The sequence below is a fragment of the Drosophila novamexicana genome, unplaced genomic scaffold (assembly GCF_003285875.2).
Source record: "Drosophila novamexicana strain 15010-1031.04,08,12 unplaced genomic scaffold, DnovRS2.1 tig00001270-arrow-arrow-pilon, whole genome shotgun sequence".
Lineage (NCBI taxonomy): Eukaryota > Metazoa > Arthropoda > Insecta > Diptera > Drosophilidae > Drosophila > Drosophila novamexicana.
In genome coordinates this window covers 1,242,131-1,256,009 of record NW_020824847.1, presented here as the reverse complement: position 1 = coordinate 1,256,009, position 13,879 = coordinate 1,242,131, and the positions used below count along the sequence as shown (strand labels likewise).

General features: G+C 40.0%; 1 protein-coding gene across 1 annotated transcript in view; it reads right to left on the bottom strand.

Moving 5' to 3' along the window:
* Window positions 1-10,876: 10,876 nt before the first annotated feature.
* LOC115766825 (mucin-5AC) overlaps window positions 10,877-13,879 on the bottom strand; it is a 31,528-nt gene continuing 28,525 nt past the window's right edge. The window contains exon 8 of the mRNA XM_030710860.1: window positions 10,877-13,857. Coding sequence (XP_030566720.1) covers window positions 12,874-13,857 — 984 coding nt within the window. The 3' untranslated portion in view covers window positions 10,877-12,873. The remainder of the gene's footprint in view (window positions 13,858-13,879) is intronic.

Below are 13,879 nucleotides of genomic sequence, written 5' to 3'. Positions count from 1 at the left end.
AAAGATCGGACAATAAGCACCGAGTTACATGAAAAACTCGAATGGTTTACCGTTCGGCGCTGGCTTCAGTTTGATTCCCACTCCCAGCCATCTGAGCTAATCTTAAGAGTATGCTCATTTCGCACGACTTTAATTTTGACACAATTTACAATTAATTCAAATACAAGCCTACAAATCCTTAAAGCAGTTGTTAAACAAACAAGTGTTGAGGGACAAATGAATGCAGCAAATACTCAAGCCATAAATGAGCATCAAGTCGTATAAGATAACTAAACTAATTGGATTTGCAGCCATTTCTAGTGTGCTCAACTCTTTACAAACCCTTAAGCGATCTGGCAACATCAAAATAATTTGTGTAGTGCATTAAGTTGGCTGCGCCAGAACATTTACTAAATTGAACGTTTCCTGTTGTAGCCCGAATGCATGGAATTTAAACTTTGGCCATAAAAGCAACAACGATTTGGGCCAAGTTTATTGCAACTATAAATATACACTGTCCGGTTAGAGTTAAGTTTAAGACAAGCCCAGAGACACACTCAGCACACACTCAACACACACACACACACACACACACACACACACACACACACACACACACACACACACACTCAACACACACACACACACACACACACACACACACACACACCTACAACAATGGGAGTGGATACATAAGTAAATACATGAGACATTGGGATTGAAAATGGGATAGAAATAAAGATAGGAAAAGCGTTACGTTTCTCGGTCTGGCCACAATGCCATATGTGTGTGTATGTGTGTGTGTGTGTGTGTGGCATTGCGATGATATCTGTGAAGCGGACAGTTACGTTCGGCTTGGGCACATTCGTTGCGGCTTTGGACTTGGTTTATTGTCAATGTCCTTTGTGTGCGTGTGTGTGTGTGTGTGGGCGGCACACACACAAAAAGGACAACGCAGCGCGCAGCATTTGTTAATATCGCTGGCTTAACTAAGTGCCAATGCCTTTTATGTGATTTTCGGCGTATATCCACAGCGCCGCCCACAAAGTGTCTCGACAGCATTCTGTCCACCCGCCCTTCACGCTTGTTGTCGCCATCTGCTTTGCTGCTTTTGCACCTGTGTGCAGGTGTTTGTTTGTTTGTTTGTTTGTTTGAGGTTAGCTCGCAGCAGTGCGACCGTGTTTAAGTATGACCAGCCAGCGCTCGAATAACGGTAACTACTTTGTTTTGTATCTGGATTTTGGCTGGATTCAACATTGAATCTTATTTCGAATTCAATAAAGCCATGCACACACACACACACACACACGCACACGCACACGCACACGCACACTCAGCCAAATAGCTGAATTGGCGTTCACGTGCTGCCACGCCCCCTTCAGCGCCTCACCAGCATATAGTAAATTGCTTGTCTGGCATTTAATTTGATCTGTTGTTTGATTGTGTGCGTTTCACTTTAATTGAATTTTATGATGATAAACACACACACACGCACACACACACGCACACAGGAGCACAGATAATGGCCGTAAAGCTGGCAGCCTGGCAGGCCGACCCCTAAGCCGACCCGGCCCCGCCCCAGCTCACAGCAGCTGCCGCAGGCCAAAGCATTTTGGACTTTAAGTCAGGCACTTGAAATACAACCATGTTAAACTATAAAATACATGGCTATATCTGGCTTACAAGCACACACACACACACACACACACAGTCACACACACACACAACCTATCATATATCTTAATCTGAAATGAAAATTGTTTGCTTTCTGCTTATTTGCTAAACACAATTAAAATCAAATATTGATTAGCCATTTACTGAACTACAAGCTAACTACGCACTTATAAATTAAATGCATCAAGCGACAAAGCTGTGTAAATGATTTATTATTGCTTAAGCTTCGCTTCACATAGATATTCAATTAAACAAAAGAATATTCAAATTAATAATACATTTAAATGTTAGATATAAAGATAATATTCAATTTTCCAAATATATAAATATTTAGTTAGCTGGCTCGGGGCATTATCCTAAGTTGTAAGTGCTTACCGAATGCCTGCATATTTCTAGCGCAGCCAACTTAATAAGCCACCAATTTGTGCTGCCAGATCGCTAGATATTTCGATGTCGATAGCAATTTATCGAAGCATACATTTTTGTGTGTAAAATCGATATTTAACGACTTAATGCTTATACATATTTTGTCTAAAGGTTTCTCTTTTCTCTCGGGACAGTGAGATTCCCGACTTGGTCTCAGCCAGCGTATTGAGATTGGGAAATATGAATTGAAAGTTACGCCTGGCCTACATTTGTGCTCCCACAAATCCTTCGATTATATAAATGTAATGAACTGGTTTCGGTTTAAGAGTAAGCCTCGATGTTGTTGTGCCAAGCCACAAATTATGGATATTATTTCAACTGCCATGCCGATTGACGGCACGGCACACGCATATATGTATGTATGTATGCCACACAGTCATGACCGCAACTAAATACAAAATTGTTGACAACGGCTTCTGTGGCACAGTGTCAGAGTCGATGGCACGACGCGATGTCTGCGCTGTTGACATTGTGGAAACATTATGGAATTTCAACACGGGTCTGCATTATTAATAAAACAATATGATTAATAATGAATGTGAGTCCCAGCGGCAACGTAAGAAGACAAAAGGCAAACTATAAAGCTGACAGCGCAACAGTTAAAAATGAGATACCAATACAAAAAAAGAAAACAAGTAAGAGGCTCTAGTCGAGAGCTCCCGACTAGGGGCTACGGACGGACGGACGGACGTATAATCATCGAAAAAGTTTCGATTTTCGCACCGACCTCGATTTTGAAAAAAAAAACGTGATGATTTGGAAGGTCATATCGCGGAGTTATGTCGTTTTGGAACGTCATATCTCCGCGCGAAGTTATGTTGTTTTGGAACGAAAAATCATCAAAAAAGGTTGACTTTACAAACGAATCGTTTTTTGGTCAACAACTTTTTTTAGACCATCGATTTTTAATTTCTTTGAATGCCAATTGATAATAGGGATCCGTAAGAATTTAAAAAGGTATAACATTTCAAAATCTGACGATATTTACCCGAGATATTGAAACAAAATCATCAAAAAAGTTTTGATTTTCGGAACGACCCCGATTTTGACAAAAAACGTGATGTAACCCCTTGCTTTTTGGTCGATTTTGGTCAAAATTTAGATTTTAATATTTTTGATGCCAATCGATAGTACTGATCGTTACGAGTCGAAAATGGTATAAAATAACAAAATCGGACATTATTTGGCCGAGATATTCAAAAAAATCATCAAAAAAGGTTGACCTTACAAACGAATCGTTTTTTGGTCAACAACTTTTTTTAGGCCATCGATTTTTAATTTCTTTGAATGCCAATTGATAATAGGGATCCGTAAGAATTTAAAAAGGTATAACATTTCAAAATCTGACGATATTTACCCGAGATATTGAAACAAAATCATCAAAAAAGTTTTGATTTTCGGAACGACCCCGATTTTGACAAAAAACGTGATGTAACCCCTTGCTTTTTGGTCGATTTTGGTCAAAATTTAGATTTTAATATTTTTGATGCCAATCGATAGTACTGATCGTTACGAGTCGAAAATGGTATAAAATAACAAAATCGGACATTATTTGGCCGAGATTTTCAAAAATATCATCAAAAAAGTCATATCTCCGCGCGGAGTTATGTCGTTTTGGAACGTCATATCTCCAAGCAGAGCTATGTCGTTTTGGAACGTCATATCTCCAAGCGGAGCTATGTTGGAGTTATGTCGTTTTGGAATGTCATATCTCCAAGCGGAGTTATGTCGTTTTGGAACGTCATATCTCCGCGCGGAGTTATGTTGTTTTGGAACGAAAAATCATCAAAAAAGGTTGACTTTACTAACGAATCGATTTTTGGTCAACAACTTTTTTTAGGCCATCGAATTTTAATTTCTTTGAATGCCAATTGATAATAGGGATCCGTAAGAATTTAAAAAGGTATAACATTTCAAAATCTGACGATATTTACCCGAGATATTGAAACAAAATCATCAAAAAAGTTTTGATTTTCGGAACGACCCCGATTTTGACAAAAAACGTGATGTAACCCCTTGCTTTTTGGCCGATTTGGGTCAAAATTTAGATTTTAATATTTTTGATGCCAATCGATAGTACTGATCGTTACGAGTCGAAAATGGTATAAAATAACAAAATCGGACATTATTTGGCCGAGATATTCAAAAAAATCATCAAAAAAGGTTGACCTTACAAACGAATCGTTTTTTGGTCAACAACTTTTTTTAGGCCATCGATTTTTAATTTCTTTGAATGCCAATTGATAATAGGGATCCGTAAGAATTTAAAAAGGTATAACATTTCAATATCAGACGATATTTACCCGAGATATCGAAACAAAATCATCAAAAAAGTTTTGATTTTCGGAACGACCCCGATTTTGACAAAAAACGTGATGTAACCCCTTGCTTTTTGGTCGATTTTGGTCAAAATTTAGATTTTAATATTTTTGATGCCAATCGATAGTACTGATCGTTACGAGTCGAAAATGGTATAAAATAACAAAATCGGACATTATTTGGCCGAGATTTTCAAAAATATCATCAAAAAAGTCATATCTCCGCGCGGAGTTATGTCGTTTTGGAACGTCATATCTCCAAGCGGAGCTATGTTGGAGTTATGTCGTTTTGGAACGTCATATCTCCAAGCGGAGTTATGTTGGAGTTATGTCGTTTTGGAACGTCATATCTCCAAGCGGAGTTATGTCGTTTTGGAACGTCATATCTCCGCGCGGAGTTATGTTGTTTTGGAACGAAAAATCATCAAAAAAGGTTGACTTTACAAACGAATCGATTTATGGTCAACAACTTTTTTTAGGCCATCGAATTTTAATTTCTTTGAATGCCAATTGATAAAAGGGATCCGTACAAATTTAAAAAGGTATAACATTTCAAAATCATACGATATTTATCCGAGATATTAAAACAAAATCATCAAAAAAGTTTTGATTTTCGGTACGACCCCGATTTTGACAAAAAACGTGATGTAACCCCTTGCTTTTTGGTCGATTTTGGTCAAAATTTAGATTTTAATATTTTTGATGCCAATCGATAGTACTGATCGTTACGAGTCGAAAATGGTATAAAATAACAAAATCGGACATTATTTGGCCGAGATTTTCAAAAATATCATCAAAAAAGTCATATCTCCGCGCGGAGTTATGTCGTTTTGGAACGTCATATCTCCAAGCGGAGCTATGTCGTTTTGGAATGTCATATCTCCAAGCGGAGTTATGTTGGAGTTATGTCGTTTTGGAACGTCATATCTCCAAGCGGAGTTATGTTGGAGTTATGTCGTTTTGGAACGTCATATCTCCGCACGGAGCTATTACCCGAGAGCTATTACCCGGGGTAGGTTCGAATATCAAAATTGTTTGACCTCCTCCAACCACGACACAGGAGCAGCCCCAGAGCCCACCGACTACCTACGTGACGGTGCAGCCTTCCTCACAGAAGACGGCTTTGACGTTTGTCCACGACCGAAAAGCAATTTTTTTCAAAATCGCGGTAGGTTCGAATATCTCAACTTGTTTGACGTTTTTTTGAAAATCTCGGGTAAATATAATCTCATTTTAAAATGTTATACCTTTTTGAATGCGTACGGATCCCTACTATCATATGGCATTCATTAAACAATTAAGAGGTTCTAGTCGGGAGCTCCCGACTAGGGAACACCCTTAACTCTCTACTTTCAACATCAAATGCATATATATATTCTATTTTAGAAGCTATATGCCAATTTTGGTGACTCTAGCTCTTATTATTTACCAAAATTGCCCAAAAAACAGGATATCGATATCAATTTTTTTCGATTGCTTGGAAACGGAGTAAGTTATCGATTATCGAAAACAAACTCGATCTGCGCGGGAACTAGGAGCATCTACATCTAAAATTTCCAGTCTCTAGCTCTTATAGGCTCTGAGATCCTTGCGTTCATACATACGGACGGACGGACAGACAGACGGACATGGCTAGATCGACTCGGCTATTGATGCTGATCAAGAATATATATACTTTATGGGGTCGGAGTCGGGGTTTTGCACAAATACAATTAAGGTTCAGGGTATAAAAAGAAAATCTGTATCAGAGTTTGAACCAATATCCGTTTCCGGCTGGTTCTATGCGCTGTGCGATGTCATTTAGGGACAGATTTATTTTAAAGATGAATGATGAAGATGATGAAATTACCCGAAATTGAATTTGATCCAGCGATTTGCCGCGTGTTGGTTCGACGCTTAAGTAACAACAAATTTATAACAAATGATAACCAGTAAATAATTAATAATAATATTTCATTAAATACGCTGTGGAAATGCCATAAAAACCGTCCAGAAATGTTGTGAGATTATCTCAAATGTGGCTTTGTTGGCGCCATTTGAGAGAACTCTTCTTGAACTAATTTAACTAAAAGGGCAAATGGAGCAGAATTGGCCGCATCGTTGTCCTCGCAAATGTATTTATCCTGCAGCACTTGAATGTAAGTAAATAGACCCGAGTAAGTCAGTGTGTATCTGTGTGTGTGTTTGTGTGTGTATATTTGTGTGTATGTGTATATCTGTCTGTGCGACAATAACAATGCCATTATTCTTCGAGGCTTTTGGCTCAATTTGAAATGGGGCTTTGCTGGCGGTTTGCCTGCGGCTCTGTCTCTCTGACAATCTGTTACTTACATTTAAGCGATTGCGGCCAGTTGCCACTGCCAGCAAATGGAATCAGGCGGAATGAAGCAATAAAGGAGCCTTACGCGAGTGAGCATCAAGCCGGAGTCAGGCGAAGATCTGCATATTTACAATGGCTGGACAGCAAGGACAACATTTCGCTGGCTATTCGGCTGATGAAACTCGGCGATTCCCAAACAAACTAAGATAGAATTGTTTAAGTGTTATATGGATACTGGTTGAGGATATACAACTGTTATACAGCTGTTGGGTGAGCTTTAAAGGAACTGTTATACGGCAATGACTCGAGTGTAGGATCAAAGGAAATTGGTATACTGCTGCAAGTTCCGGGAAAACTGTAATGCTGCAGTTACTCGGGGTGTGCGTTAAAAGGAACTGTTATACTGAGGTGTACTTTTTCAAGGAACTGTCACACAGGTGTTATTGGAATGTACTTTCTCCAGAAACTATCTAAAAATAGAGGGTGCTTAACCATCTGGTATAAGGCGTCTTCCCACAAATAATTGTAGAGTTGCCAGGGTACATCCTCAATAATTGTTGATATATAACAGTTCACCGAATAAGTAGTTGCCACTAAACTGTTATATAACTCTTGCCAAGGTTGCCCTTCGTATAACACCAATAAAAAATTAACAACAGTTCAAGCCAAATGTATGCCAAGTAGCATAATTTAGATCTCTGCTGGCCTCATTGGCAAAGTAGTTTTATTGTGCTGCATAGAAGGAGATGAAAGAGAATTATTTAAAAACTTTCCGAATTTGCTGCTCATACGGCATTTGGCTTAAATATATGGAGGCCATTAAAACAGCAAAATTTATGATTCCCCTTACGGACATGAAGTTTGTAATCCAACAGGGGCAAATGTTGCGAGTATTGTGGCAATGCGTTTGTAGGGTTGTCGCCTTAAATAATGCCAAAACTGTGGCCGGTTGTTGCCACCTCTACAAATGCTTAAACAAATGGATGTAAAGAGGGACTAAGAGGGCTCAGCTTCTAAGCTGCCCAACAAGCTGATACCCTGTATTCAGCTAAGCACCACAGAAATTTTCGAAAAATTGAAGCTATTCGAAAACCTCGTTTCCTGCGAAACTTTAGGTTGAGAGCTGGGCTCAAAACTGTCTATATCTGCATTTTTACAGGGTATTCAAATGTAACGACACACACACACATACATTCGCCGCACATCGTGACACGAGAAAGTCACGACACGCGCTCATCTCGAACGCACCGTGAAACGCACTTAAGGCCCATGTGATGCCCTCTTTACCCGTTGCCAGCCCCGCCTGCCCGTTTATATTGTTAATAAAACATTTTATTTTACGCCAAATGATTCTCATTTGTTGGACGCGTGTCCCGTCGTCTGTCTCCGTGTCTGTTCGCCTGTCACCGATGTCGGTTTGTGTGTCAGCTGCATTTAATTTGCTGGCCCACGTTGACTGTAAAAACGCGTCGTTGGCGAGTGAAATAAGAGTGGAATATAAAAATAAAACAAGAGAGAGAGAGCCAGCTCTAGGTGCGGCAGGCCGAAGACCGAATACACTTGCGGCTAAGAAAGGCTTTCAAACGAAAAGCTTTCTTTGATTCTCTAGGAGCTATTATGTCTTATATATATGTATAGCACTATATGGCAGGCCGATTTGATACGACCTGGCAGATATGTTGCGGACATTAATTCCGCCCTTTTATCTAGATAAATATACTATAGTTCCATATGATATTATAGTCCAATTTTGATCAGATATAATGCATATGTATAGCACATGGCAGAGCTTGTAAATGGAAAATTTGATCAAGACATCTTAAAGGAAATAGCTCGAGCAGCTATGGGATATAGCGCACCGATCTGACCGATTCCGACATTTGTATTGGAACTATGAAAGGGTTTTCGGGAAGAGAACTACAACTAGAACTAGAAAGCTTGACAGACGGACAAGTCTATATGCACACAGCTGTTGAAGCCGATCAAGATAAATATATATATATATACTACTCCTTTTTTGTGCTGACAAATTCGTCATACCCTGTTAGAGGGTATAAGGAGGTTGGCAGAGCTGCGAGCTCTTGGAATATATTTGCTGCATGCCCGTCAGTCAAAAGTTACTTAACACCCACGGAAATACACACACGACACACGACACACGACACACACACACACACACACAGAGGACACGCACAGAGCAAAGGATTAACGGCAAACACAAGAAATTACAGTTTTAAGCATATGAATTTAATGCAAAGAACAAACATGGCGTTTGGCAAATACAATAATGCCAGAGAGCTCTTTAATGCCGTGCTCTCTTTAAACGGCCATCAAGTACAGTCGCGCGGGCTGGTCGCAGGGGGTTGCCAGCCAGTTGGCCGCCCGCTGTGCGGTGCTGCCGTATGGCGCAAAACTTCCGTTGGTTATCCAGAAAACTGTACGGCGATGACAGCAATTGCCCCGGCCAGGAGCAAGCGTCAACGCTTCATTGGAATTTGGGCAATCATAAGTAGGACCTCGCTCGGGCTGCTGTCTGTCCAGCTATCACTCTCTATCTCTCTCTCTCCCTCTCACTCTCTCTCGCACTCTCTGTCTCTGTCTTTCTCGCTCTATCGCGCTGTCTGTCTGACTGTAACTGCCACTGGATCTGGCCCCATCGTTGCCCTTTTCGCTAAAAGGGAAATGCTACACAAAAAAGTAGAGTGCCTGCGGCAAACGAGGCAGCAGGGCCTGGTCTGGCATGCGGCATGGGGCATGTGGCATGTGGCATGGGGCAACGGCCATCGGCCACCGGAAAGCAATGTTGACGTTGGCAGAGCTTTCAGCTGCAGAATATGCCCGATTCAATGTGCTCTCTGTGCGCGTCCAGCAGGGGGAGATGCCAAGTCGTTCCCTTTGATGCATGCTAAGCACTTGGAACACAAAACATTTTCTCCATCCATACAATATTTATGCAAACTTAATTCTGCTTGTACTTATTGTGGCCAATATTTTAAACAGTTCATATTAAATCATATTTTTGTTGCGGCGTAAAATCATATTTTGTGCTTTTTAAAGGCATTTAAGTTCGCCTGCACCTTAACCAGTTGGGAATTATAAGCGAAAGCCCGCATAAAGCTTCATTTGTTGAATTTCTTGTAGCGTTCTTTGGAGCTTTAATCATTATATAAATGGAATTTCCTTTTTGTATGGCGCCGAATAAGTTCTGAGTGTAAAAGTGACAGCTTCTTAGAGAACTTTCAAGTCGCACATTTAAATAAGTTGAAAAGAAAGCCCATTAAAGCTTGTAGTTTCAAAGTTTTCTATAGGCACATTTAAATGCACTTTGAATGTTAGTGTAAAGCTCATTGAAAGATTACTTCAGAAAATATTTGACGAGCTCTTATGCTTTAATGCATAGATTGAATATAACTGTCGAGCTTTCGAGCTTTAATGAGCTTCTAATTTGTTAAGCGAAAAGCTCAACAAAAGCGCATAAAAGCTTGTAAGCTCATTAATAAAGGAGTAAGGAAGGCTCACGTAGCTATTTAAAATGTCCTACTATATCGTATTTACCTCTTATTTGTAGCTTATAAAGGATATAAAACTAACCCAATTTCGGCTCTCACCATATTCCTTATGCCTCCCGACGCATATATTAATCATATTGTTTTTTTTTTTAATGTGATTTTATTCATACTGAATTATTTATTTGGTTGACATTTATACTATTTACGCATACATTACTATTTGCCTTGCCTGGCCTTGACTTTGCGCTAGACTCCAGAAATTCATGCAATCTTTTCTTAGACATCAACTTGTATTTAATTTATGCTTTTGTTTTTACTTTAATTTCTTTGTGAGTACATAATTCTCTAATTCAAGTGACATTTGAAGTACTTGGATTTGGGTTTGGTTTTGTTTCCTTTTCTTTTTGGTGTACTTGGAAAAGTAGTGTGCCTCCTTCTTTTTTTTTTTTTTTTTTGTATTTTCTTTATATATGTTTTTCATTTAGCTTAATCTTAGGTATGTTTCAATCGTTCGACCAATTTGCAGGGCTGCTGCTCCGTTCTCGAGTACTAATAACTATGCAGAACTCTGCAATCCAATCTTACAATATATATGCATGTGTATGCCTCTACATATATATGTATATATATATATATATATATATTTGGACACAAAAAAAAAACACCAACTTTTACAACATTTGTGTGTGTAGATTGTATTCATAATATATATTTGACGAGGCCTGTTTCGCGCGTAATACTTATGTTTAATACTTGAATGTTTCTGATTAATAGACTGCCAGTTCAATTATCTTATGATGTGCACAAACCATAGACATATTTGCCCGATGCGAATCAAATGTTTACTTTGTGCTTTCGGTTCTCAATGCCCTGTTTGCAAAGTGTAAAGTGCGGTATATTGGCTTTGGTGCAAAGTCTGTTCGCCTTTTTGGTGAAGCTGGAAACTAGGTTTATTCATGCCTGTCTATATGCGCGCATCGAATAATTAGCTAAGATAATATCGATATATCGATATGCATGCAAACATATCGATAAATATGTAGACATAGATATATCAGTTGCTTGATAACTATATCTCTATACAAATTGATATAAGATCGATACATATCGATATCCTACATATTAGTTTTTGTGCAAATTCTGTTCGCCTTTTTGGCGAAGCTTGAAACTAAGTAGGTATAATTATGCTCGTCTATATGCTTACATCAGCTAATAAGCTGAGATAAGATCGACTTATCGATATATATATAGATATAGATTATCATCAATTGATTGCTATCTATATCGATATATATACTGATATAATATCGATACGTCTAAATACGTGTATGTGAGCTCATCTATTTGACCATTCAAGATAATAAGCTACGATAATATCGATATATCGATTAAAATAAACATATCGATACAAATAGAGACAGAGATATCAATTGATTGATGTACATATCTTTATATATATTGATATACTATCGATATATATCGATGCATCGATATTTTCACGGTTTCAGAGCTAGAGTGAGCACATTTTGACTGAAGCCTATGGTGGAAGTGCTACAAACAGTATTAAGATTTATCGATATATATAAACATATCGATAATTATATAGATATAAATATATCAATTAATTGTTATATATATACCGATATATATATTGATACATGATCGATACATCGATATTTTGCACAGTTTCAGAGCTTGAAGTGCTACAAAAATCGATATCATCTAATAAATTTATGGCCTATTTTCAGGTTTTTTTTGGAATTTGTGCGTGAGTATTATGCAGTCGGTGTGTTTCCTTTTGGTATTTTTTGCCAGCTTTGCTTTTCCTGTTTTGGGCTAGAGTAAACGAAATTTGACGAAACAGACGCTCGCAATGGTTGTGTATCTTATGTGTATATTACGAATAGCTCTGTAAACATTTATAATAGTATTTATCATACTTAAGATTTGGCCTTTGGTATGCAACCACCTTTCTTCTGCTCCTCGAATTGTTTTTCATTTTCATTTATATTTTTATTTCTCTTCCTGCCTTTACTTCGACAGACTTTGCCGGTGCCTAAATTTGTCACTGTGTGCGTGTACGTGGGTGTGTGTGTGCGTATGTGTGTGTGTGTATTGGTGGTGCATTACTTTGTGGTTTGTGCTGCAAAGAATTGACATATTTGGTGCTCCCAACTGGAACCTGCTGCTGCCACTCGCCCGCACACTCTCCCTCTCTCTCTCTCTCTCTCTCTCTCTATCTCTCTCTCTCTTGCTTTCTCTCCTACTGTGCTTGAGTTTTCTTTTGGCTGCTTTGCGTTTCCGCCTGGCGTTGACTAACAGCTTAAGTTTCCGGTGTGGAGCCGTGCGGGGGCGGACATAGCCAAGTTTTACAAACTTTGGCCAGAATGTGGAATGTGGTTGTTGTTGTTGCTGCTGTTGTTGTTGTTGTTGTTGCTGTTGTTGGTGGCTGGAATCAGGCAACGACATCAACTGATTCAATTTGCTGGCAATGCAGCTTTGATTTTCGATATTTTTTGTTGTTGTTGCACACCAATTACATTGCAAGGATCAGGGGGTGATAGGGGGCTGTGGATGGGTGGTGAGTCGGAAATATGTGTTAACTGCAAAGTCGCTTCAGTTACAGTTGCTGCTGCTGCTGCTGCTCTTAGCCCAAGATCTTCTTGAAATAGCTGACGGTTTCCGGCTTTGTTAGCGAACGGTGTCGATTTGGCTTGAATGGCGCCTCGGTTTCCTCCTGCAGGAAGTTGCGTCGTGTTGTGGCGCTCGTTAGCTCCAGCTCATCCTCATCTCCATCCCCATTCCCATTCCCATCCTCGGTCACGCTCTCGCCATCCAACTGCAACTTTGTGGCGCTCTGCATATCGATAGCAGCAGCAGATGTTGCTGCTGTTGCTGTTGCTGCTGCATTCGAGCTGTTTTCATTAGCTGTTGGCTCTTTTGTGGCGGCTGTTGGCGCCTCGCTAGTAGGCACTTTTCCAGCTGACATTGTTGTTGCTGCTGTTGCTGCTTCTTGTGTTGTCCTGATTGTTGTAACTGTTGGCGTCATTTTGGTTGCTGCGTCTGGAGCTGCTGTTGCTGCTGCTGTCACGCCAGCAACATTTTGATGTCTTGTCGTGGCTGCAGCTGCTGCAGTTGTTGTTGTTGCCAGCGTATTGGTAGCAAGATGCTCGGACTTGTGCTCGCCGTGCTCGCCATGCTTGGCAGGCGGCACATAGTGCGATTTGACCAGCAACATTGGCGGTATGAAGTGCGAGTTGTCCGCCGTTTCTTTGACATGTGGATGGGCACTTTCATCGCGATTTTGCTGCACCGGATGTATGGGATGTGCAATGCTAACCACGGTCGTTGACGTTCCCAATGGCATTGCTGTTGTCGTTGGGGTTGGGATGTTGCTGGTGCTCGTGATGCTGCTGCTCGTGATGCTGCTGCTCGTGATACTGCTGCTGCTGCCGTAGGTATTGGAAGTGTTGCCAGTGGCGGCAACAACTGTTGTATCTGTATCCGTTTCCATTGTCACATCCGTTGCTGCGGCTGGAGTTGCTGCTGTTGCTGTTGTTGTTATCATAATGTTGCTTTCGGTTGTTGTGGCTCGCGTTGCGGCTGCTATTGTTGCTGGCGCCGATGTTGTTGTTGTTGTTTGTGCTGTTGTT